We start from the raw sequence: 27915 nt of genomic DNA, 5'->3' as shown, positions 1-27915 counted from the left end.
GCGGTATTTCACCCAAACATCCTTTGGAAAAAGGAAGTTACAAAGGGGATGAAATTCTATGAACAGGTATGCAGAAGGAAAGATTTAAGTCTGAAAAAATATTCCCACCTGAAAAGATTCATGAAGGACTAGACAAATATGCTTGACTGGTTTTTTAAGTAATTGCAGCACAAGAGTTTCTTTTCCAAGGAAACTCACATCTCAAAAGCTCTTGTGCAACCTACTTTCTGGCACAAGGAGTTTTTTTGCCTCACAAATCAGGTACCTTAACTAGCTTAGTTACAGATTAGCAGGCTCTGAAAGCAAAAACCCTGTTACTTGCATGGTGCTACCCTTCCCCAGGCATGCTCGCCACGCTTGGAATAAGGCATTACCACCCATCCGCATCCTGCCGGTGATATTTCCAGCAGATAATTCATTCTACGGTAGCAATTGCACTCACAAAGCAAAAAGCTTGTCCCCTCACCGGCAGCTCTGGGTGACACTGGGGTAGGGAGGGGGGCACAGCTGGGTAGGACATCAACTGCTGCCTCCCGGCTCAGCCCTGGCTTCACGCTGGGCAGCGGAGCCCCCCTGCACCTAGCAGGGCCCTGCGAGGGACAGATAACTGCTGACAGCCACAGGCAGTTGGCTGTGAGCAGATTGTCATTTAAACAGTCTGCAGGACAAATACCCGACACATGCAGCAGCCTGGCTGTCACGCTTCTAGGATAGCCGGTCTGTTATCTGGATCACAGGCTGACAGCGGGCCTTCGTGTGACGTAGCCAATACATGGAAATACAACATGCAAAAAAATAATTTCAGAGGGCTAAAAGCATTATCTGAGCCGAGAGGCACATCAATTCCATTAATTTTTGGTTTTCGGTCTAGTTTCAATCTACTTCTTAAAAGACTCTGGAGCATGAAAATAGGGTAAAAAGTTAATTCAATGAATAAATTCTAGTTTTAAACCCACTAGAAAAAAATGTCAATTTTCAAACTTCTTAACTTGCATTTCAGATTTCTTAAAAGTTTACATGGACCTTCTTTCTCTAAATTGATGACTGGTCTTTAAAGAGCTGTGGGTCATTAAGCAAAGTTTTTGGACCAACGCTAAGAGCTGCAAAAGAGAGCAACTGCCTGTAGAAGTTACTGATTTCACTTCTGTTCTCTTTCACACAGAGCAGACTTCCTCTGAACTCAGCTGTGTCTGCTGGAACAACATTACATCACAGAAAATCTAACATGCTAAAAATATATCCTGTAGGTATAATCTTAATTATGCTTAGGTTAAAAAGATTTAGTAACCTTGGAGATAGAAAACAGTGTAGAAATGATTATTTTTAGCATCAAGGAACTTCTCCAAGCAACAATACCACACAGCGTAAAAATATACCAGGTCAGTACACTTTGGAGATTTCAAATGTTTCATCCTCTTATGGGCTAAGCTACAGTCCTCTTAACTTAAACGATATTACCCTGGAACACTTCCCATCCACGCACCCTACCCCCCAATTCATAGTCTGTATAACCAAAGAAATTACAGACATGCAAAGACATACAGGAACTTTAAGCATACCATCTTTACAAACTGAGCTTGAATCGACAACAATGGAATTTTCAACTTGTTTTCAAGACACCCATCTGCTGCTTTAAATATAATTTGCAATACTGAGAGCAAAAGCTCCAAGTGACAGCCTGACCTTGGGTTGAAGAGGACAGTAATTTCTCCAGGGTCCCATGTTTGCTGGAATGTTCCTCATACCTTAAAGTCCTCAGGCTATAGTCACAGGCAGAAGTAGTCTCAGCAAGAGTGCGATGGCATCAAAAATCCACATTATTTGCTCCTGTTAAATCATGTTTGTGTACCAATAGTCTCCCAAAGCTCCTCCTTCCCTTATGAATATGCCAAGCTGGTTTGCTGGGCAAACACAGCACACGCCAGCCCTTCCCATCTCCTAACTGGGTAACAAGTGCAAGTGTGTGAGTGTATGTGACTGTAGGAGGAAATAATGGAAAGTACCGTGTATCTGTTGATATCAGCTTGTTTATAGTATTAGCAGCTTCATTTCTGCTAAATAAAGGAGAAATTCTAATACTGGTAGAGAGAATCTCCCTGACTTGATGCCCTACCAGGGAAATGCGTCGCACAGCGATACTTGCCTAACCTTTGTTAGCTGTGAAAAGAAACCCTAGTTTCTTTTGCTCGTAGTTCAGAACAAACGAAACAATTTCAATGCTTAGTGACAAAGCCTAAGCGGAAGTCTATACGCTGAAGATTTATTAACAAAAAGATTTACCAGAAGGACATAAGTGGATATCCATCATTAATATCCAGCATTTCCCAAAACGCTCAGATTTTTCATGGCCTTGTTTCCCTCACGTAACACCAACTTTCACATGCTGAGCAACTGCTGAGGTTTCCCAGCCATCAAGGGTGGGTTGCAGTCTCCTCCACCAAAAAAATCAATGTGAGCAGGCTGAGAAAAAACGAACAGCCCTGGAAATGCGGAGGTCGGCTCCTCTCTGGAGCTGTGCCACTGTACACTGCCGCAGTAGCTGGCACATGCTTCAACATATTAAGAAAACAGACTTTAAGACAGCTTGGTTTAAATGGAGGCAAAATTAAATACTTAACACAGGAACAATAGGGTTCTTTGTGGCAGGGAAAAATATTTTTTCCTGCGAGTGCTGGCAGACTAGCTTGTCTATTCTGCTTCTCTTTGCTCCGAGTGCCTTTCATTATTATTATTTTTTATACTGTTTCAAAGAACAGTCTGGAATTCAGGGAAAAGCATTACCTACCACTGTGACACAGGCCTGCCTAGCAATATGAAATAGGGAAATGCATTTTCCCAAAGCAACCTCTCACTTAAGTTTACCAGGCTCCTGGAATAGCTGACAGGGGGGCTACATTAGCATGTACAAACACAAACACTGCCAGCCTCAAGCTGTTAGTCTTTTCTTACACAGTTCCCATTGCTATCCTTCAGTTCCTGCCTCAGCATTAATTTTTCTTTCATTTTTTAAACGTTTCTCTTTTCTTTGCTCCCTCCCCCATCTTTTGGTTGCTCTTTCCCTTTTAAGTACTCACTTCTCTCACTTCCTAATAGTCCTTTTCTCTCAAAACAATATATTCTCTCTTCATATGTTTCCATCAGGCTTTTTCATCTGAGTTTTTAATCTATTTCTTTTCTCTGGAGAGGATTTAGGGCATCTCCTATTTGTTTCAATTGGTGTGCTCTTATGTTTAAGAAATTCTGAATGAAGTGCTGCTAAACTAAGTTTAAAGCATGAAGACTTGTTCTACTTTAGAAAAACAGTAATAACATTGCTTTAAATTGTTTCCAGATGTAGTCTATAAGGCTAAATCAAATATGACAGCATCTACAGTATACCAGAGTATTACATCACTGCTCTAAATGACCCTAGCTGAGACCTCACAAACATTTTGCACATATCTAAGTTACTTATCTTTTGAAACATAGTAACAATAGCAGCAACGAACAGCTATGACAAGCTGAAGGTTTACTGCATAATGCAGTCATTTATGAAAAGAGTCGTTCTGCCTGCATTTCTTATATAGCAAGATTTATAATTTAAAAAGTAATTTAAAAGTTATTTTGATGAAATTATTTTATTGGTCACCTGCAGAAGGCTAGTATTTACTGCCTTAGTTTTAGAGTAGTTGCTAGTGTTCTAATAAGTGCACTCTTAAACTACAGAATATTGTTCGTATCCTCACTAGTAATTAATTCTTTACATGAAGGAGCCAGTTGCAGCTGTTGATTTTTTTCATTTTTTTCCTCAATTTTTTTCCCTTTTTTTCACCTCAAGGTGTGAATCCAAAAATTCTGTGGATTGACCCAATTTCCAGGTGACTCACTGGGGCACAGGAATAGCAAAATGCAGGAATGCAGTATTTACATTACAATTATTTATTTAGACCCACATCTGTACAAGTCTCCCAGTAAATGAGAATTGTACTGGAATTCTTAACAGGTAGTTTTCATCATCTCTTTCTTGTGGAAGTGGGATATTTATGATCCATCCTTTAAGTTTCATTTAATAAAGACAACTTGACCCTACCATTAATTTACAGGAGGGAAGGACTGATCGCCTTGCAGTTAGTATCACCTCCCCACACTCACCCAGTTCTGTTCACTATCCCTTTTTTACCTTTTTGCTCTCATTTCAGTATCCCTTTCCAGGTAGCCTTCTGTACCTTTAGCATCCTTGTGAATCCATCAGCCAAGCAGCTCTTGAATAAACCAGCTTCGAGTCCTTCGCTCAATTACACTTCATTAAGGAAATCTATAAACTTACCTTACCCTCTAAGGAACTGTTAACATGACTACAAAAAGAAAAAAACCAAGGCTAAGACAAGCAATAAAAGAAATCCTGCAACACAAAATCCCGATGCCATTCAGCCAAACACTGTCCCTCAGGCACTTCTCACTGAGTCCTGATCTTACTCCCTCAACCGCAATTCCAAAAAAAAAAAAAAATCGCAGTTCAAGCGCAATGCAGGACTTCAGCCAAAATCCAGCACAAGGGTAGAAGAACATTGGTCATTCAGGCTGGAGTTGGAAACTTGAAACAAATGGCAGCCAAGTCACCTCCTCGAGTGCCACTGCACAGGACACTGAGTGCAGTAACCAGGCTGCCATGTGGCCAGGGGACCGATCTGAACCCAGATCACTGTTGGAACATTTACAAGTTGTGAGATTCATGAAGAGATAGCTTATGTAAAAAAAAATAATATTCCTGCTGTAATGTTCAAGATTCTTAACTAAAGTAAAAAAAACCCAGAACAAACCAAGCAGGATTAAGCTGCTCTTTGATTGCCTGTTTCTTTAGTCTCCTAATTCAGGGTGTCTATAGGCCTTTTCTTATTTCCTCTGCAGGAAAGAAAAATAAAACAAAAAGCATTGCCCAGGTGGTGCAGCGGAATATTGTGATTTCTTGTGATATGACCACATGCCTCTGCTAGGCCTATGGTCTTTTACAGACAGAGGTGGGATAGTGTTTGAGAAACATCTCCGAAGTACAGTGCTTTCCAGGATTGTCTGTACCTCCCGCAGCTGCTCACAGCTGTTTAAAGCCTCACCATCACTGAAATTGTCTTTGCTTTTATCAGAGTGGCATTTTTGCAATTTCTTGGAAAGAAAAAAGCATCCCTTTGGAATTTAAATCACTTCTCAGGGGAAACTCAGAGACAGGAGCTTGCCCAAAGCTGTGCAAGTATCTGTACTAAAGAGCTGCAAATGCAACTATGCAACATGCCCATGTGGGCGGTATTGAAGGCGTACAAGTGTCATACAGCTCATCCACTGCGGGGACTGTATCCCTCGCTAACGGGTGACTTAGCCAGACCTCATATTTGGTCAATGAGCATCCATGGGTTAACAGACAGTTGCAGCTCACTGTTTTTCTGCAGCAAAGCAACCCAGGAGCAGTTTGGTCCATGCTTTTGGGCAGCTCCAGGTTGCAAAAGCCTCCTGGATTGAGGGCTGCCCTGCAGGCTGCCTGCAGCTGGCCAAGTGGTCTGTGCAAATGGTCAGAAACACACGGGATAGATCCATCCAGACATTTTGTCTGTCTTAGTTTGTGCCATCCTGCTTCCAGAATATCTGTCCCATATAAACATGTTTCGATGTGTAAACACTATTGGATGTAAACAAATTTGCTGCAAGTTCCATGGCAAAGCAGCAAGAGATTCCTCCATGCTGCTCACCACAGTCAGCACCAGCACACCAACATCAGGGGTGACATGACACTCTCTTCCCCCTCAGGATGCATTTTGAGTTAAGTTTGACCTGGTGGGAGCTTTGGAAGCACTCTAGGTCTGCTGCTGCTTCAGTCTAGCTCACTGCAATAACCTGCACTGAAGTTCATCACTTAAAGGTAATATAGGTTAAAACTGGCCAGTTGGAGGTGTAATATTGGGCTTGGTGTTTTCTGGATGTGGAAATTCAACAGTATAATAAAAGGGAACCAAAACACAAACTTGCTTGAACTTCTCCCATTTACCTGCATGGCTTACATGAAGTTTACCTTGTAAAATCTTTTTATTTGCAATAGAGTTTCCCATTATTATCATCACATTTCAGAGCTGCAAGTGATAGTTCCTAAAAGGCTTGCTGCTTTTATGTCAGATTGGGAATTACTTATGTACTGTATTATCAAGTACCTCATAAACTATAATATATATATATATAAAAATATAAACATATAATTACTTTTTAAGCTTAAAGCCTCACTGTCTGATTTGAAAGAAAATTAAGCAGTAGATGCTTCCTCCCCCTCTTCTCACAGCAAATGGGAAGAAAATACAGCTGCAGATGCAAAAAAATTAGAAATATTTCAAGAATTTTACTGCAAGCATGATTCTATTTTCTTCAAGGAGACGATGGTAAAAGTAAACAAAAAAGATGTTGCAGGGGGATAGGTCAGGAAGCAGTTTTCAACTTAAATATCTGGGGTGACTTAAGGCTGAGAGAGGTGGTTAGCAAAAAGTTTTCCAAATAAAACATTTCTAAATAGAAGAAAACCCAGTATTTTGAGATATTTAAAAGCTGTTGGTAGCTGAATGCTAACTTACTTCTGTGTGCTCCAAGATTTGTTTAACTCGCATTCAAAACTTCTTTGATATGCACAATGCCAAAACACTAATTCTCCATGAAAAAAAGTAGTAAGACTGAGTTATGTTCATAGGTTTTACTGTAGTGACTAGATATTAATATTGCAGACTGAATACAATAATAAAGCTTATTTAAAGTAAGAGTCACCAGAGATGTGCATATAAGAGTGAGGCAATGATTTAGAGTGCCCCATGGTGACATCGGGCATGCCAGTTAACTACTTTACAAACTAATTTTTCAGCCATAATTTTTTGGCTTTAAAAAAATATATTATTTTTTCCCCACCAATATGCTGGTTTAAGCAATGTAAGTTTTAATCAAAATATTTGCTCTGGTTAACAATTTTATGATCTTGCTCCTGACATGTTAGCAACCCTCCAGCCTCCAGTAGAGAGCTCCCCCAGTATGGCAACACTGGGCAGAACTCTGCCAGTACCATGATGGGAAGGCTTTGAGATCTTCAGTCTCTTGACTACAAGTGGTGTATTAATAATTCCACTGCCTAAACACAACTTGGCCAGCATACACAGCATTGGCACTCACAACGATTTGTTTAGGTAGTGTACAAATGTAGAAATAGTGCTAAAGACCTGGTTTAAACCTAACAATATAAATAAATATTAATTACATGCAAGTACTTTTTTTTTTTTTTTTTTAACCTTAACCTTATTCCTAGTCTGTTCCCTTCAGCCTGTGAACATTTTTACTATGCAGCTTCCAGGGGTTTTTATGCCAGTATGCTGTGTTTAACTTCACACACTCTAGTAAGGTACAGTGTGCAGGTTTGAATGCAATTAATATGTCAGAAAAATCTTTATCACAGTAACAAATCCAGACCAGTTTAGCAAAAATCTAAAAAAAACCCAGAACGATATAACTTGAAGAAAGTTTCTATTTAAGGTTTAACACTATCGTTTGAAATTCCAATGTTTAATTGTTAAATTTATGATTTAAACAAATAAATAGCTCCCCCAACTTTGGTAAGTTTCCTTGAAGGACTTAAATTTTACAGCGTATTTCCAAGGCTGCAGTTCTGTTGCTTTTGAATTTTCACTTACATTAAATCACTGAAGAAAGTTGCCTATACAGGGCCCTAAATACTCAGTGAGTTGCATTTTCCCTACTTGAGTTTATTACACTAACTTTCTGACATTAATCATTGTCTCAATTTCCCTTCAAAATAAAGAAGTGCAAATGCACTGTTTCTGTAAACTCTCACAAGAATATATGAGAAAAGAAGCCAATTTTATTATATCTTAGAGATGCTATCATGGGGAGAAGTTAAATGATAAAATGATAACGATAAATGAGTTTTGTAGTAGAGCTTCTGTAATTAGTAGTTTCATTTCAAGTGATAGCCACTAAAATCTAAATGATGTAATTTGTTTTCCCCATAGCTTAGGCAGTCTTTTAATGATTAAAGACGGAAAGGTTAATTTCACTTTTTTCATGCTAACTTAAAGAAACTTTTAACAACACATTAACCATTTGTACTGCATAACTAATCCAGTTTCCTACAGTGTTTACAAAGATAGAAATCCCACGCTGAACTACCTGAACACCTACCAACATTCAAGCAAGCAGAGTCATTAATGTAACAGAGGGAGCTGGTTATATAGGGGTATGTAAACACAGCTACAAGGAAATAACTTTGTTATACAAAGCTCCTGACTGAAATAAGCCATTGCACCTGTAAGTAACGTTGGCCACAAACCGAACTCATCAGCAGTCAATGCTGTAGAGAAAGGTTCAAATTTTACGTTACTCCACATTTACAGCATCAGTCCATGCTTATTAAATAACTTTGCGTCAGCAGCTCATCATCTGTCCTGTTCCTGCAGGTATATTAAACATGTTGAACAGAGGTGTGGCAACGTTCTATATAGACCATACACTAGCTCGTTACGTGTGTCAGTGTGCCGACCTCAGGCTCTTCACGGCTCCCAAGTCAGTAAAACTTATGTTTTATATCCACTGTCTTACGTTCACTTATATCCACTGGCTCCTCTGCCGAGGCATGTTCCTTAAAAGCTAGAACAACTGATCTTTTCCTGGGCTTGGAATTTACCCTTACCATCCCTGGTGAGAGTAATCCCCACACAACTTGCCTTGGTCAGTCTTTCTCATCAACAGCTTTTGTTTTTTAATGGTTATGTGCAGACACTGCTGTGTGCACCTCACTCGCATCAGGCCTTGCTACACCGGTCTGTGACTGTGCAAGCCCGTGTCCCAGGCTGGGATGCTGCAGGGGGGAGCACCTTGGCCCTGCAAAATCTGAAAGGCTGCTGAAGCAGAACAAGTTTCCCGGGGTTTGAGGATGGTACCACACTGCCACCCTCAGCAGGAACAGCAAATCATCATCCTTTCAAAAGGGAAAGGAGAAAATCATCTTGAATTTGCTTTCAGTGCATAATAGCCCCATCTCCCACCCACCCATAAGCTACCATAAGCATTGCACATCAGGGAATAAAAAGTTGAAGCACCTGCAGCAGTAAAGCTTGCTGTGCTCTGCTCAGGCTGCTCGTGGATATGGGTAGACAAGAGGTACTGATGAACCGAGGAGCAATTGCAGTGCCAAGTAGTCTGTTGTAATCTCCAACAAACAGCTTTGACACGTCTTTTTCATAAACACACAGTGATTGAAAATAAGTCAGAACTGACTCTTCTTTTTCCATTGTATAAGCATATGGAAACATGCATCCAGGAAAACCAGTATTGTATAGTATATATTTGATATTAAAACATTACACTAGATGTTTTGCTGACATAATGTACACTTTAGAAATCATTATCCTATGTACGTTAAATACTATATATAACCTTACTTTTCAGATAACTTGCACCAGTTCAGCAGAGCACATGTTTTAATTGAAGTATTCATCTTGGAATTAACTGTGATTTCTCATTCACTTCAGTATGTGCCAACACTTATAAAGAAGTACAAACCCTGTGGTTTCAGAAACGTTTAGTAACTTCCACTTATTTCAAGCCTATATCCGTTTTCCACCCTGCACTCTGTATATTTCTCTATTCAATCGTTACATTTCAGGGCAAAGAGTAGTGCCTGTACAGACCTGATTTCTGTTCACACTTATGTCTGCTTTGCTCTCTAATGAACATTTGAGACTCTTCAGTAAGACACAGGCAGATACATAACAGTGTCAGAGGTGTAATCTATGAATAAGAGTGTGATATTACAAAAATGTTTCTGGTCAGAACTCACATTTTCATTTTCTTTTTGTATTTCTGTCTTACAAGTTGATCAGAAAAACAATAGCCAGCAAGAAAACTGGCAGAACAGAGTAAACTAGAATTGCAGCTTGGGCCAAACTCCTCCCATTTCATGTCTGTATTATATTATAGACCTAAAATATATTAATGTACTGTAAATGATATTTTCCTTAAAAATTGGTGTTTTACGTGATGGCAGCAGATGAAATAATTTAAGTAGCTTTTATTCACAGAAAGCAGACAGTATTCCATATTCACCTCCAGGAGGCAAAATTTCAAATTTCAAGTTTCACAGCTACCAAAAGTGCTTTTAGTCAATATATAATTCAATAACTAAACTACAGAAGAACATCTATTGCAGAACTGATTAGCTAAAAAAGTTACCTTTCCTTTATGTTTTAGCTGTACAAAGTGTAATAACTTTTTCTACTTTTTAATAAAATTCCTGAGTTTTCTTTTACTTCAGAGATAAACCTGAAGCTTCTTCAAAAATGTCAGCACATTAGCTATTAAAGTTATCACATTTCATTCTGCATTGTCAAGAGACTAGACATTGTGCAATCACACTGTCGTTACAAAGCTGACAAAGCATTAACTGCTTTATTTCACTGTTAAAATCATTAATTCTGCAACTTTGAGTTCTTTTTCAATCTGGTTACTTAGGGAAATAAAGGATATGGTATATGCACACACATATGCCAATATATTAGGCTGTGAGTTCCCAACTAATTACTTTTGAATGCATTTAATAATTTGTCTCAGGTTTGATAGATAATTACTCTCAAATATATTGAATTAAAGTTTCATGCAAATAAACATGGGAAAAATTACATATTTTTGTGTAGATCAGATCAGCTACCTTCTTCCCAGAAGAAAAGCAGAATCCTGAACCTAACTTTACCCTGCCCTTGAACCACGCAGGCTCCAGGGGAGAGTTGATGATACCTCAGGCACAGGGCAAAGCATCAGCCCAGGCACCTGTTTGGACACCAGAGGCTGGAGCCACAGGCCAGGTACAGGAACTGTGTTTTCATAATCTCACTCCTTGTAAGTTAAGCATTACATACAATTCCTGTTTTCCAGCTGCTTACTGTCAGCCCAGACCCAATGGCAGAACATTTTGCCCAACTAACTTGGTTTTCCAGGCTCCAGGGTCCCCCTTTAATGCAAAGCCACGGTATTCCTAGGGCCTGGGAATTAGATTGTAAAATTGACTGTATACAACTTTATTACTTTGCTAGAACAGCGTAAACCAGACTAGGAGATTAATAAAAATTGTATAACTTGAAGTATTAAAGGGTGATTTCTGATTCAAATTCCAAGTGTCCAGTATAATACACTTAAAGAGGAGAACAGAAGCAGCATGCAGGACAACAGCAGTGCTACAGAGTAACAAAACCCAAACCAATACAAACCAAGCTAAAAAAGGATTAGCATTTGGAATACACTAAAACCACACAAACTTCTAAAAAGTGATGTTGTTTCTAGCATCTGAGCCTCAGCACTTCACATCCCAAGGACTGTTCATTTAGTAAGCCTGAACCAAATGCTGAGTTCATTAAAAGAGACACTGAAGATAATTCATTCCTATTTCATCAATTATTGTGTGATTTTGAATCAATGTGGCATTTAATACCACTGTAGATGTTGACTTGCATTAACTTTCACCAGATTTTTGTATGTCATGTATATCTATAACACTTTAAACTGCCTTCGGCATTTTCTGTTCTCAGAATTATTTTTTCTTCTTGTTTGAAAGATCAGACAAGTATTACCTCTTTTGAATTAAAACAACTGCTCATGCATTCCTGAGGAAAATGAAAAATTATTTGAGCATAAACACACACTTCTCACATGGTCTTTTTGCAATTTAAAACTCTTTAGCCCCCAGAACGATGTAGATAAGTTTTCCTGTGAAAATAAGGAATGTTGTTACACAGATTAAAGTTTTATTCCTGACTTAAATAGGAACATGAGGAAATCCTCTTTCATGACCTGAAGATCAGATATGTTAAGCTATGATAGCAATGTGTCAGCCTCTGAAGTTTTTAGAACATGGATATTCAGGATTGGGACTGGAAACCTAGTCTGATATTCTGCATTTATTCCATTATCTTGCCAACTAGCTCTGTCATCTGCAATTTCATTGCAGACATTGAGGTACATGACCTCCCCACCCATTACACAAGTGAGTCAGCCTGAGGAAGGCCAGAACATCAGGATGCCCATTTCTTTACAGGGACCTGAAGATATCAATCTAAATACCTCCAGGAATGCAGGGATTGAAATACGGACTAGCGATAAAAATGAAAAAGTCCTATGCTGTTTTGTCTTATGAAGACAGGACTCATCATCTAAGATTTTTCCACTGTTGTGTTCCTCTAACCCTGCCTGGACTACATCGCCCTGCCTACTGCAAGCTGTAGTAGCCATTTAATGCTGCATAGATTGCTTGTGTCCTGCAAAGGACTACTGAGGCAGCTGGTGAAAAACGTGCATCACCACCTTTGTCTGGACATTTCCAGTTTTCCCCTCACCAAACTCCTAGGAAGGGCCACACAGCTTATTTTGAGTGTATAATTACTCTAAGTAAAACTTAAAACTTTTTTTTCTTGGAAATTTTGCTCTAAAGCTGACAGTCGTACGACGAGTTATTCCCAATCAAAAAAACCTCATTGTGATCACCTACTTAAAATGAGCTTCTAGAAAGTTTAACTTCTATTGGTCTAAATACTCTTTATGAGTTCATATTTCTACATAATGGGGTTCATATACAGCATATTCATAAGGCAGACAGAAGCGAGCATTACAGTTGATAAAACTAAGGTAATTCAAGTGACATTTAAGAAGCTATTATGCCTTGCTATTATTCTCCTTGTATAATTTTACAGTAAGTGAAAGCCTGGTAAGTGTCTGTTAGAAATACTTTCTCCATGTTCGTAACTAATTTTTAAAAGAAATAACTGTGAATCCTTTTTGTGTTTATAAGTAGCTACTAAGCCTTAATAAACAGCACACTGAAGTCTACATTTAATACAAGTAGGAGTTAGATTATGGGGGGAGTGCAGAGCCAGCTATAGAAACAAAATTTGTCCTAATAGTTTCTTCAGTATGCTTTAAAAACTGTTAAGAGTACATTAATAGTAGGAACTCTTTTGTGTATAATACAGTGCTGAAAATGGAGGAGGAAGCAAAATAAGTTACTTCTTTTTACAAGCAAGAGAAATTTTTGTTTGTTTTACAAGGTGTCCCTCAGTTTTGGCTCTCTAATGTCACGTAACATTGATACAGAGTACAGCAGAATAAACTAAACCATAAACAGAAGGGCCATGTGGTATGTGGTCAGGGCACAGTGCAATCCCATTTGGACTGGAAAGTCTTTTCTGTCAAAGCAGAGTTTTGGTATTACACTATCACTTCTTTTAGCTTTGCTCAGATCATGTATCAGGTAAGGCTTAACAAACAAAATTGATGTATTAATTCTTACAGTTTCTAGTATATCTAATGCAAAAATGAGGATGAAAAGATGATCATTACATTCATGGACATTGGTGTCACCTTTAGGTAGACTGAGCATGGTCGGGAGAAAGTGGTTGTTGGAAAAGCCCCACTTCTTTCATGAGGAAACATAGGAAAGGTCCAGTAACCCATCCAGCTTCTCCTTGAGGACAGGCCAACCCTCTCCCAGCAATTTGGCTTTAGTTCTAGGATTATACAATAGCAACTCAGCAAATTTGTCTGGTTGAACAATTTAAGTGAGCCTGGTGCCTCACAGGTTTTCCTGGTCCTGCTTAAAACTGGGGCTTGCCAATTATACGCCAGTGTATTTATCTTACCCTATATAATAGCCAGGTCAGAGAGCTCACGATACATATCATTAGTGCCTGCACAGCTGTCTGTGGTAACGGGGAATTGCGAAAATTGCTTCTTGATGTCTCAATAGCGCATTTGTTGGAGGCTTTGTGTTATTGATAGCTGAACAGGTACATGATGAAAAGTGAGCATTTCAGGCCAGTAAAAACCACACCTATCAAACTAAGTCTTTCAAAACAGTAGGAGACATCCCAACCATAGGTTTACATGTTTACACTATCCTATTGATAATAAACTGGAAAACTGTATATGATGCAAGACTAACACAAGCCTGCCTGTTCTTGATAGGCTCAGTTAATCCACCTGGCCTTTCAGGCATTGACAACATCATACAAAGAAAATCAGTTACCCAAGGTAATCAAATCCACTGGCTTCATCTCAGCTTTCTCATTCATTTAATCTAATTCTTGAGGATTGACATTATTTTGTGTATAATGGAAACATATGTACTTCATTAAAGCCAACACCCGGACATACTCAATAGTGTAGTAAGAGCTAACAAAGCTATGACAAATGCAGCCTTGCTGTTATGAATCAACTGACAAGTAATACAACCAAAAATATTTGCTTCTTAAAACAACCTTTGAAGAAACAGCTTTTAGATGAAAGTGCCTTGCTTCCAGGGAGGTTTTGCCCTGGAGTGCTTTGTCACTACATGGGGAGAGTAAAGGTTAGCATCGTGCCCGAAAGCCATGACCTGAGCTGAAGATGTTCAGGTGCAAGATGCATTCTGGCTGCCTGTAACAGCATCTCTCAAGGTAACAGAGCCATCATGCTCCAGACTGAGCAGTGAGGTAGGAGACCCCAATTTCAGTAAGAACATGCTTTGATTTCAGCATATGAGTAATGCTACAAGAGGTCAGATGAACATTAAAATAAGTCATTAAGCCTCAGTGACCTCAGTGGAAAAAAGCAGCAAGTAGTGAAATAAGTTCACTTGACAAGTAAAAGCTTATCAAGAAGAGAATAATTTCAACCCAAGATGGGTTTAAAATAGAATGAAGACATCCAATACTTCATAAAAAATGATTGTGCTTTATGTAAATGTGACTTGCTAGCAGTAACATTCGAAGAATTTGTTGTGCGACTGGGCAACAAGATACAAAGAAGGAAGATAAGAACTCTTAAATTTGAGCTATTTTATATTTTCATTATTTTCTGCCCAAATAATCTGGAATGATTGCAGTGTATGTAGCCCTCAGGTCACTGAGTAGTATTATAATAATTTAAAATGCAACTATGGTTCTGTTCATGCAGTCTGCAGTAGCTGTAAGAATGTAGACTTTCATGGACAAGCATTCCTGCTTAGGAGCAGACCTTACCAGGTATGAGAACACTAATTGACTCATCCTCTACTTCCCACATAATTTATAGTAATCAGAAAACTTATTTTTCCTGAAGAATTCTAAAGATGGAGCACATTTTATGGTGTTATTTTCATCCTTTCCATTACATTCGCTGGATATGATATAATGAGGTAGAATAATGATATAGAACTGTTTATAATAATTTCAAATCAACAGTCTATTAGCAGATTTTGAAAGTCCCCAGCATTGGTATTACCTTTTGCCTCATTAAAATGGGAAGATTTAAATCAAGTCTATAGATCAGTGGGTATTTTCTCACTTTTTGCTTTGCATTTAGCTTAGATACAAAACTGTAGTATTTGGTCTCATTTTCAGGTCCTCGCTCAATACTGCATTTATTCAGAACTGATTTGGTCAGTATTCCAAGCATTTGTACTTACAGTAGTATGTCCAAAATAATGTTGACTAAATGTCAACATAATCAAATTAAAAATGGGCCATTTTTGTTTATGGTACACCACATTACCAAACATGTCATGTATCAATAGGATATTTAAGTGGTAATGCTAATATTGCCTTATAAGGGTTATGTGTTACTAGGCAAGCAGTTCAAACACCTAAAATCTCACAGCCAGCCTGCTGATCAGAATTTAACTTATCTGATATCCCAGGGATTCCTGGAGAAGTTCAGTATCTTTTCTATTATCTATTATAATAGCATTACAGCTATTGAAAGTCATTACAGATTACAATGCTGTTTAACCAGTGCTGCGGATGTTACAATTACCCTCTGAGATCACAAACTGTAAGGAATATCTACTAAAAAAAAAATAAATCAACTTACCCAACATGGGCTTCCATACAGATGCAGAGGGCTAAATGCACAGAGGAGTTAAACTATTTCTTACTGTGGACATCCAGATTTTTTGTGTTCAAGGAGTGTTTTCTGCAAGTTGTTCTCTGAAACAATTTCATTACTCTTTGCCAGCCTGAGGATGGAGTCAGCTGATTTTCCAACCGATGAATGGCTCTATTCAAAGACTTAAGCTTTGGGTTAATAATTGAGCCGTCCCCTTCTGGGACTAGCTCAAGGGCAGGTGGCTGGTTTGGTGCCTCAGTGGTTCCACTGCTGCAGGGAGTGCAAAGGGGGCCAAAGCTTGACAGGAGCTGGCTCTTGAGGTGACAGGGCAGGTCTGCTGCTGTGCATGGGGACAGGCTCACACTAGCCAGTTGCTCCTAAAGTAGTATTGTCCTTGCTGAGAATGCAATAGCCCCAACGGAAAATTAATAAACTGAGAACCATTGGCACTCTGAAGGACCAGTATAAGCTTTAGAAGAAACCAGCATAAGATTTAGCTTTATATTAACAGGTTTTACTAATAGCCTTAATATTACAAGCCATTGTAATTAATTTCAAGTGCTGTTCACTCGCTCGTCTCCAATAGACAACACCACACTGCTCGTGGCCCAGGTGCTGTTGCAGGTGATTTGAGTTCCAGTGACTGCCACTGCTCAGGGCTCTTGTATGGAGAGCAGGATGTGCACTGCCCAAGATTTTCAAATGCAGCACAACTGCCTTAGAGCCTTGAAATTCAGACAAGGGCTGAATTCCCAGTTTCTCAAGACATTTTTCAGAGTCCTCCACTTGAGCACTGTGAACTGCAATGGGCAACAGCACACTGATGCTTTGAGCTCTCAGACAAAGTATTTTCATTCTAGTTAAATTATGACTTGCAATTAGCAGGTACTTGAAATAGATATTAAGAAGTAGGTAGAAAGAGATCCCTAGAAATTTCAGGATTTCTGATACTGTCCATTAGATGTAACTTGTGTTTGGAGTACTGCTGGGAATAGTAAAAAAACCATCAGCATTAATTCTATGCCAGTTGGCAACAGAATTGTCTTCAAGGCTGTTTTCTCAGTTCTAACGCTATGAAATGCCACATGGGACCAAACTTGCCGATTCTCCCACTTGCAGCTGTTCTGCAATAGAAACAATCAGGGATTTTTTTTCCACTAGGTTTCAAGCTTCTTTCTGCTTGAATGATGAAAGAAAGATAAACAATATACATGTTACAGTTAGACAGACTGTTCAAATGAGATGGAGGGGGGGGGGGGGCGGGGGGAGGGAAACAGGGAATACCCCAGAGCAGACATTCTTAGCACATACTCTTGACTTGTAATTGGATCAGCATTCAGCGTTTGCAGGGAATATAGGATTTTATGTTTCTCCAATTTCTTCTGCCCATAGATGCAGTAAGAAGAGCTTTAGGCAATAACAGTAGCAGAAAGGCATACAACAGTAGGGAAACATGCTTCATTTTTTGTTATGGAAAAATGTGGTTTTCCTCTCTTATTTAGGGCCTGAGACCTTTCCACATTGTGTAGCCTGGGGGGAGCTTCCAGCACTGTCACAGTAGGCACGTGGCATTAAAGTAGTCTCTTATAACAACATGTCACTAACCAATGTGAAGATAAAATTAAGAAAAAGTACAAGCAGTAATGGTTTTAAAATACAAAAGGGTAGATTCAGGATAGATGTAAGGAAGACATTTTTTATAGTGAGGGTGGTGAAACACTGGAACAGGTCGCCCAGAGAGGTAGTAGAAGGCCCATCCCTGGAAACATTTAAGGCTGGGTTGCACAGGGCTCTGAGCACTGATCCTGCTGAAGATGTCCCTGCTCATTGCAGGGGGGGTGGACTAGGTGACCTTTAATGGTCCCTTCCAACCAAAATGATTCTATGAAGAAGCAAACACGCACACTTACTTCTGACCGGGACAGAGACTAGCATGTGCTAGGAAGGATCTGAGGGTCCTTACTGCTGGAAGATGCAGTGTCAGGACCTCTCAGCCTTTCCCTTCCTCAACAGTTGTCAAGTCTTCCCCAAAATCAGCGCTAATAATTGAAACTGAAGTAGTCAAAATTGTCTTCTTTCTTCTCCTTCACAGCCTGGACCATCCCATATTTTAGTACTGGTGATAATGACCCTGACAGGAAGGATTCTCACCCCTCCACCTTTTCCTCACATACCAGCTACACGCAACTATTTCTGACAGCAGATCTGAAACTCTGTCAGAAGTTCCTTGCCCTGAGACAGTCTGGACTGGAAATCACATTCCTTAGGTGCTTTCCTTAGTCTTGTGTGGTGTGCAACGGTGTTTCCCCAGGGAAGGCGGTACCTTATCCACAAGCTTCGGACAGCTCCTGAAGCGAGAGGTCCGTCAGGAATGTAACACCCAGGAACCTAACAGCTTGCTTCCAGTCACTCCTAAGAAACACCCGAGATGTGTTTCCCAAAGACACCCAGAACAGTCCCACATCAAATGGAGAGCAAGGGTGGACATTTCTACCCAGGGCGGTCGGGATGTGACACTTGCATGAAGGAAAACAAGGCAGATAAGCACGAAGGTTCGTGCAAATTCTGTCAGAGGCACGGCCAAAAAGCAGCGGGAAGAGCTGCCACTGGCGTTTGTCTGGCAGGGATCCCCCACCAGCACTGTTTCCCTCAAATGCATTAGAAACCGAAAAGGAGTGTATGAAGGATGAAAAGAGGTGTATGGAGGAGTGGCAGGGAAGGGACAATGCTGCTTAGGGGCACCCATGGGGGCTCCAGCTAGGCGACAGCAGGGGGGGCCTTCTGCCACTGCCGCCCAGCCCTGGCCGTGGGCGGGCTCGAACCCGCGGTCCCCCGGCGCGGCGCCCCCGCAGTCCTCGGCCGGCTGCGAGGCTGCTCGGAGGCGGCCGCCGCGCTCCGTCCTGCGCCCGCCGCCGCGGAGGGGCCGCGGCCCCGGCCCCGGCTGCAGGTAAGGTGCGATGGTCCTCGGGGAGCGCGGCACCCTCCGGCCGGCAGCCTGTCCCAGCACCGCTCCTTTCCCGGGGGCCCTCCTGCCTTCCCTCCTCATCCCTCCCGCCTCTGCTCAACTGTTTGTTTTTTTTCTTAATTGTTTTTTTTTTTTTAATGTTCATTTTTCCTCCCATAATAATACCTCTGAAGTATTACTAAGATACGTTCTGCTGGATTAAAATAGCACAGAATAACTCAAATTGCTATTAATGAAATAAATCTGAGAAGCGAGTTTCCCCCCCAAAAGCCTGCAAAAACTTGTTCTTAAAAACAGCGAATGGCATATGGAGAAACTTCTCCCAAAAAGATAATCTAAGCAGCAGCTTCCATTTTCCCCCAGCTCCTGGTCAAATCTGCACATCTCATCTCAGGTGAATATGTAGATGAACAATGTGCCAGTACTTAAAAAGGTGTACAATGTTTGAATGACAATAGATCATGTAGATTAAACCTGCTATTGGGCATTGAGTCATGAGGAAACTAAATATTTAAAGCATTTTATTTCTCTAGCAGTTTTTTTCTAATTATAAAAAAAAATCACTTGCCTATAGACAGCACTTCAATGTCTATTCAAACTGTCTAAATAGGATTATTAAAGGTGCTCTTCATCATGACACAACTCCAGGTAATTCTAATGACTGTCATAGAATAAAGGTAAAGCAGTATGTATTTAAAGAAAAGGAAGACTCTGAAAGTCATGCACTTAGCACGTGGGAAGATTAGTTAAATCTGCATTAGTGAAAAAAAAATAAATACATGTTTGCTTGAAAAATGCAACATACTTTCAAAGCCCCTGTTGTGATTTCCTCTTAGGCTGAGCTCCTGCTGACTTTGAGCTCAGTTCCACACCTCAGAGTAACACCTCTGACTTCAGCCCTAGCAGGTACAAAAGCATGCAAAAATCCTGAGCCCAGGACACTGAGAACATTCACATTTTTGTGTGGCAGTACAATTAAAGCATTTCTTCCTGTGATTATCATGTACTAATATATGTGTTTCTACTCAGTAGTTTTAATTGCATTAATTTGTGTCAGTTCATTTCAAATGCAAAAGCTTCTAGATTGTAAAAACCAAACTGTGATGAAAGCTGATTTTCTCCTCCAGTCTTTCATCCTGTTGTGCTGCTCAAAATGGTTAGTTTGTAATCTCCTGGTTACAGGGACATTTTACTAATTCAGCAAGGAATTACAGATCTGAATCAAACTGACAAATAGTTGTTTGGTGACTAAGTGTCCCAAGAATACTTTTTCTGGAGGTTTACAGGCATATGTAAGAACAGTCAAAACAGGAAAAATCTATGGTTCAAACTCCTAATTTGCATGGAAAACAAGGCATCATTGGGGCATATTCCCTCCCTTCTTCCCCTTTTCCACCTAAACAAGCAAGCCTTCACAGTTGCAAACAAAATTAATTGCAAACCAAGGGGTTGATTCTGTCATAAATGAGAGGCACATTGCAAAATACTCAACGAGGAGAGAAGATTGATATGATTAAGTCTAATCTGCTACTGCAGGGGTATTATTTTTTCCCCCTCACAGACTCAAGCATGTGTTCAGTGACATATAGTGAGATGTCCCTCATTCTCCCATGCCAGAGGCAGCACGGAGGGAAGACATGGACAGATTATTTGGGTCCTGAAGAGTTTCTACAACATGAGAATGCTTGAGGAAAGCTCACAGACATCAGGGTCTATGTGGGGAGACTCTCCTCCAGGTTAAAAGCTAGAAGATTCTAGCTCTGTTAACTTTCATAAGGAACAATAATTTAAGCTGGCATCAGAAAGATATGATTTCACTTGTCTTTTCAAATTAAGCTGTTACTTAATCTGAACCAGCATATTCTGTCCAACTTTCTGGATTTTCAACTATTTATATTAATCATATCTATTTTGATAGTGCCCAAACAAAACCATGGCTCCATTTTGCTATGGGCTATAGAAACAAGTGAGCCTGGTCTGTTGTAACCAGTGATGTGTGGTATCAGGGCTGCAGTAGCACTGTGTCTGCTTTCAACCCACACTTGCGGGTGCCCTTTAGAAACTTGGGGACCTAAAGTGCTCACCCAGGTGGCTGTCAGGTCTCAGCTGGGACATGGGAGACCACCCAAGCCATCAGTGTTAGCCACGTGAAAACTGTTTGTACCTTTCTGCAAAGTCAAAACCTTTGTTAAGGTGCCTTTGAGGTTTCAATCATTTGAATGTTGCCTGCCTCTTTGACTTGACTCAAACATATTCCTTCTTTAAGGTGCATAAGAACTGAGCACATCTCTGCTCTTTGCTGCTCTGATGTAGCCACAGGGGCAGGTTGTGATTTGTGACTGTCATACTGGTGTGGCAGAAGGTGATCCCTGGCTGTCTGTGGGATTGCATGTGGGAGGACCTTGTGGTGTTGACATAGACCTTAAAAAAGATAGTAAAGGTCTCAGATTCAAGACCTGTGGTTTGGTACAAAGGAACTCAAACATTTGCAGATGTATGTAGAGGTCCAGCTGCACAGATAGGAGAACTGGGATGTACAGAGCAAAAGATTTAAGTAAAAGTCTATATACACGTACAAATAACCATTACCAACCTCACAATCTTCAAATTACTTCGGAGTAATGGCAGTAATCATCAACCATGACTCAAACACCACCAATACCTGCTGGACTTGTATCAGCTATCTAAAAGTATATTTAGGAACAAGGTGGAGGTAAGTTATTTAATCCATTGCCTTTTTTACCAGAAAATAGCCTGTGTGGCACACTTTCTATAGTTTTTTTCAACAGGCATGAACAGAGCTTGTAATGAGTGCTATATTTAAGCAGTCACATTAATACATTCATTTATTAAAACCTATTCTTTGAATGTTTACTACATCAATTTCTGTACATCACTGAAACCTTTCAGTTCAGTATTATGCTGGTTGGAAGTAGTGCATCTGACACTTATTCCATGAAGGCAACTCCTACAACTGTGTTGCCATCCTAAGCACCCAGTTGTTATAAATCTGAAATTCATTTTCTGGGAAAATTGTGTAACATTAACAACATCTCTGCCAGTTAAATTATTTCCCAGCTAACCCAAGAGATATACTAATCTATTTAAAATGCACAGAGTGAAAACAACAACAGATAAGCGTATAAAATAATCCTATCATAGGTTATGTAAGTTACTCTAAGGCTTTGATGTTTATGAAATTGATAATGCAGAGAACTTGGTGAGAAATACAGACCTCAATCTAGAAAAGCAAATGTCTTTAACAATTAGACAGTATTTGTATACTTAATACTGTATTAGCACCATACTGCTAGTCTTTAATCCTTTTGTGGTTAGAAGCACAGATACTAAAAAAAAATATTTAAATGGCTGCAACAGTGGATTTCTTTGACTTAGCTTATGAGCTTCCAGTGTATTTTGAGGACAGTGATTTTACATGTTTACTTAATATATTATTTGGGACATTGAAATACATCACTGAGTTGTTGCTGATACAGTCTGAAATCTTGCTATGCTAATTTTTTTTCAAAGAAAAAATTAACCTGTTCATTATACAGATTTATTCAGGATCACTCTTTAAAGAATCTCATACAACGCCCTATACATATATAAGCAATGTTTAGTTGAAATCTTTCTGACAGCTCATTTTGCTAAACCAGAGAAGCAGATTTTAATTTCTGGTGAATCTTAAGTTCATTCTACTTACTTTAACAATATGACCACCTTCTGCTGTATCTTTGATCAAAACATCTCAGAGCAAAAACGCTTGAGAAAGACATACAGATTGGAGCAGCTTCCTGAGTGTCCCAGTGAGAAAGTGACATTTTCAGCTATTACTTGTATTACCTGGCACATGTGACAACTGTATTGATCAGAACATCGGAGCATAACTGGAATCCAGTATTTCACTTTGAACTATTGCTAGATGCATCAGCACTAGAGACTTAACCTCCATTCAATTGCTAACATAGCTCTGTCACCACAAATGGCCCTTGTACTGCCTGTCTGCAAAGGAAACATGACAAGACAGCTGCTTTCCATGGACCAAGTAAATCTAACTTTACTTACTTGCCCAAGGAGGCTTTGCATGGTTTATGTCCATGCTAGCAAGATCAGATGTGCCTAGGGTTTAGAAACAAGCTAGCTGGTATGCCAAGAGCCAGCTTCTCTGCCAAATAAGAGGGTGCCCCTTATAATAGATTGCAGACACATACATTGGTCCACTTTCATCAGTCAGTTCCCCAGTTATACCCACAGTTTTGCTGCTGCTGGGTTTTTTTCCTTCCAATTTGCCTCACAAAAAAAAAACCCTCTTGCTACTTTTCACTCAAGCTGCACTGTCTGCAATATTACTCAGTCTTAACATGAAAAATAATATGTGAAAACTTTGCATTTTCTTCTCTTTTGCAATCTATGTATTTTAGGGAGACTCAAAAAGCATCACGAAACTAGGGCTATCCTAGGCAGACACCCAGGTTGATACAAAGACAGATAGCATGTCACTTTATTCCTCAAAATGCTGTCTGACAGTAGTCACTGACAACCAGTTGTGTGGAGCTGGCATTTCTGAGTGATGAGCAAAAGTTTCTTACTCTTCCTTTATTTTCACTTGTCACTTGTACACAGCTGAAGGGAGATAAAAAAATATTTCCTATGTAACTTGGAAATAAGAGTAAGGAAGCCTGCCCAGAACTGTAAAAACCAACGAAGATGGTAATATAGTGTCAGGTGCCAATTTGCTAAAAGCAAGGGTACGAGTGAAGACTGAATAAAGAATCTGGAAGTGACAGTGGCATTGTGGGACCATATCCTGTCAGAGTTTTTCCTTTTTACTTCTCTGCCACTCTATTCCTGAATATTATCTTGTGTCGGCCTTCCATATATCCACTCCCTTTCTCCCACTGAGTATTTTCAGCTTTCCATGATTTTCTTTCCAATTGGTTTGTACTGATCTAACAAACAGAGGATGGAGTAAAGAATTTGTAGCTCATTGGCTACGCTGCAGTTATAGTGGGCAGTACAAATAGGACAATGCAGAGCAGGGGAGGTAGTTATACTTCTTTGGCACTCTGGCCAAATCCCTCCTGAATTTCTAGCTGCTTCTCAGTTAAGCACTTAAAGATACTGTCATTCAACACTTCGGATTTGGAAGTCAAACACAATTACAATGCTAATTTAGATTATACTATCTATAAACCCACTATCAACTTTTTAAGTTATTTTAAGACAATTCTACATGCTGTTGTAGATGCCTGAAACAGCATCTATGGGAATTCAGGCATATGGCTGCTAGCATATGACGGTGTCTTTATTTTTTAGTATTTTCCATACATCCATTGTGGATAAGATACTTCAGTTTAACCGGCATTTCATCCTTTAATTCATTCACACAAAATTCACTTCCAGTGGAATTTTAAGACACTGCTACTACCTCTGCCAGCTCTCTGCCTCATCTCATTTCAGTCTGAGGTTTGTGAAACTTGCATAATTCACTTTTCCTCTCATGCTGAAGATAATAAACAGTGAATTCCCAGAAGATATGCCAAAACATTAGACACTATTTTACAGCCCTAATCTGATCCAAAGTAGAAAGCTTTGTCTCATCATATGGGAAACTGGGGCAGATACTTGTTACCTTCGCCTCAATTACTTAATGGTGTGTTTAGAACTCGAGGATGTGTCAACATATGCACAATAATATGGACAGCATGTAGTCTGTATGATAAAACCAAATGGTTCTATTCCATACAGAGAACAGCTTATGTATATTTTTCTAGGCTCCAGGAAAGAGGAAAATATAATGGGTCCTGCTGAACTAGTTTTAAATACCAGTAGTTAATAAGTTCTACATATGCAGGAAGGAATTGTGCTGTGAGTGTATAGCATTTGATGTAGAAATACATAATAGAGGAAAGGTCCAGATGTGCAAGCATGCCAAGAGGCAGGCTTTTCAATGCAACAAACCAGCTCAGTAAGCCCCATAAAAACCAGGACAGCAAAGAAAACGTCTGTGTGCATGTAAGCATGTATGCACATGCAGCACTGATGCAGCTTAGGTATTATCTGTGAAACTGCTTAAGATTTCAATAGCTACCCAATTCTGTTCCTTGGCTGGCATGTGGTGTCTCTTTGTGGTGGTGGGCTGCCAGCTGACATGGCAATTAGATCTCTTGATTAATGTTTCTTGCACAGATATGAGATTCTCTCTTTCCTGTGGTTTCCATGCTCTATTGTTGAGCATACAAAATTAATCCACACACTATAGAATGGATTTGACCTTTCATGTGTTAAAGACTAAAATACACCACCCCATTCTCCCTCAAAATTGCTATATTGGATGTTGGTTAAGATCTGAATGTAAATCAGTTGGTTTAGAAAAAGATTTGTAATCAGCCCATTCATTTTGATCTTCATCACTGTAAAAACTAAAACCAAAGTACAGAAATACCCATAGGTTCCCTTTATAAAGGATCTTCAGACACATTAGGAGCTCATAGTAGCAATTCAAAAGCTAAATATAAAAAAAGCTTTATGAAGTACTTATAAAGTCATTAAGGTTTTCTGGGAAACCAGAAAGATAATATTTTTTTAGCATATTTTCCTGTGAGATAAAGATAGCAAATGTAGAAAGTATCCATCCAAACCCAAAAGGAGATATACAAAAGACATCCCACGATATGCACCGGGAGTGTTACAGAATCAGCATTTAGAGAGCAGTGTTCTGACAACACCATCTGCTCATTTGCGCTGTATCTTCCTATTACAGGCTCTCTTAATGTCTCATGCGTGATTTTATGTGGAAGTCAGTAGGAGTGTGTGATTTATTTTGACATTAATATTTACCAGGCTGGTGTATGCTTAAAGTATTCAAGATGCTGCGAATTTTCACTTGTTTAAAAAGCCATTTAAATGGCTTTAATTTTTCTTTGGAGACATGAACAACTTTGTCACTTCACCACTGTTACATACAAGTCAGATACCATTCACACTGCATTAATGTAAGTAAAAGCAGCTAGTGTTGCTCTCACTAGAGCTACAGACTGAAAGAAAAATTACTTTGGGGTAAAAATGTTTGCTAATGTTTTATGTTGGTTACTAAAGGAGGGTGAAATAGCTTCAAATTCCTTGCTGTTAGTAATTTATTGTGAAATCGAAGTGCAAGAGACCCCTGAAAAATTCATTCTGGACATTGAGAATAGTATTGATTGTCCCTTCCCAAAACCTACAACAGATATTTCATTTGTATTTATTAACACTTAACAGTTGTCTTGCAGATCCTGGGCAGGTAATGCCTGTTGTGTAGGTTTTTTCCAAAGTTTTGAAGCAAGTCTTACAAATAAGATTTCAGTGCTTTGATGAAACACAGAAAGTTTGCACAGTCCATGAATTTCAGATCTGTTGCAGGACTGAATTAAACTATTGATTGATACTGTTTTCATCCAGAAATGGATTACAGAGCTGACAGATTACTTAAAATAACCGTTATGGATGTGAATCATTGTGGTGGGTTGACCTTGGCTGCATGTCAGGTGCCTGCCAAACCGCTCTATCACTCCCTGCTCAGCAGAACAGGGTGGGGAGAACCTAAGATGAAAAAAAACCACCCAACTTGTGGGTCAAGGTAAAGGCAATTTAATAAAGCAATAGCAGAGGTTGCGTGTGCAGAAGTGGAGGAAAACAAAAGATGTTATTCTGTACTTCCCATCAGCAGGTGATGTTTGGCCATGTGCTGGGAAACGGGGCTTTGGTACACACAGCAGTCACTATGGAACACAAATGTCAAAACCGAACACACGCCATCGCTGCCTGCCCCCCATTTGCTTTTACATCTGAGCAGACATTCTATGGTATGGAATATCCCTTGGCCAGTTTGGGTCAGCTGTTCTGGCTGTGTCCTCTCCCAAGATCTTGCCCACCCCAGCCTGCTGGCAGTGGGGGAATGTTGGAGGGACAGACTTGGCACTGTGCCAGCACTGCTCAGCAGTGGCCAACACACCAGTGTGTCACCACCACCTTTCTAGCTATGGACACAAAGCACAGTGCCACGGGGACTGCTGTGGAGCTCAGCCAGAGCACATACAGTGATAGTGACAACAGCAAAGAAATCCCATTCAGAAGAAAATGTCACCTCAGCCAAACATTTTGATGTATGTGGATGATTTTACGTATGATTATTTATACACAGTCAAAGGATCTTTTTTAATAGGTAGAAACACACTTCTATTTCCCCGTTAACAAAAGGCTTAAGATACATAACGTGTATTATTACTACCCATGTACCAGAGATGTTGCTCAAACAGCTGTGATCTAAGATGGGGTTGTGTATTTTCCATTCAGTGGAGAGGACTGATGCACCAGAGGTGTACTCATTTACAGATACGCACAGCAGAGACAAAACACAGTGTTCATGATTTTCCTGCGCATGATGGCATTATTTTTCAAAGCTGCTTTTCCTAATATTTAAAGGACAGATGCAAAAGCAAAAGAGCAGTACTATAGTGGAATGCAACTTCTATTGGCAAGTGAAATTATTGCTGATGCTATGCCTTTTGTGAAGTTTTGAGGGTTTATTTAATTGCTGTAAATTTTTACTAATACATTTATAGTAGCAGCTATTGAAGATATAATATCTTTAGTGTTGAAAACCTTGTTAAATGCGTATATTTGAAATGTAGATGTGTTGTAAAACATTACCTCTGCGCTTTGTTTTTTTTTTAAGGAGCTACAAGAACTTTTGAAACCACACCTGACAATGTGCAGTCTTAAGTGCTACAGTCTCAGAGCCCTTTTTCTATTGATGCTGTGTAGGTAAGAAATATCTGCTAAGGAAACCATTATTTCTTCAATGTATGATAATATCAGTTAGTTTATAAACACTTTAATTAGAAATATATCTGACCAGGTAACAAAGCCAAATCTACTTGATAGTTGAATCTTGCCTCTTACAAAGATTAAACAACCTGGATATTAATAACAGAAATACAGGACTAAACTCCTTCACAAATCATCTCAGCTGCCTTGACTGAGCTACAGATTTTTTTCACTGAGAAGACTGA

General features: G+C 39.6%; 2 protein-coding genes across 7 annotated transcripts in view; one reads left to right on the top strand and one right to left on the bottom strand.

Moving 5' to 3' along the window:
• ENTPD1 (ectonucleoside triphosphate diphosphohydrolase 1) overlaps positions 1–1889 on the bottom strand; it is a 42915-nt gene extending 41026 nt beyond the window's left edge. The window contains exon 1 of one of the 5 annotated variants that reach the window (XM_080401092.1): positions 1746–1889. The gene's annotated coding sequence lies outside the window, so the exon portion shown is untranslated. Of the gene's footprint in view, positions 1–1559; positions 1575–1683 lie in introns of those variants that run through there. The other 4 variants (XM_080401094.1, XM_080401095.1, XM_080401090.1 and 1 more) reach the window with 4 other exon arrangements.
• A 168-nt stretch (positions 1890–2057) lies between these two features.
• The window catches only part of LOC308069197 (gamma-aminobutyric acid receptor subunit pi-like), a 63741-nt gene continuing 37883 nt past the window's right edge, over positions 2058–27915 (top strand). The window contains exons 1-2 of one of the 2 annotated variants that reach the window (XM_080401102.1): positions 2058–18841; positions 27579–27667. In XM_080401102.1, coding sequence (XP_080257228.1) covers positions 27612–27667 — 56 coding nt within the window. In that variant the 5' untranslated portion in view covers positions 2058–18841; positions 27579–27611. Of the gene's footprint in view, positions 27668–27915 lie in introns of both variants that reach the window. The other variant, XM_080401103.1, reaches the window with a different exon arrangement.

The sequence above is a fragment of the Falco punctatus genome, assembly GCF_963210335.1.
Source record: "Falco punctatus genome assembly, chromosome: 9".
Classification (NCBI taxonomy): domain Eukaryota; kingdom Metazoa; phylum Chordata; class Aves; order Falconiformes; family Falconidae; genus Falco; species Falco punctatus.
The sequence above is the reverse complement of the archived record's forward strand: the minus strand, read 5'-3'. Positions and strand labels throughout refer to the sequence as shown.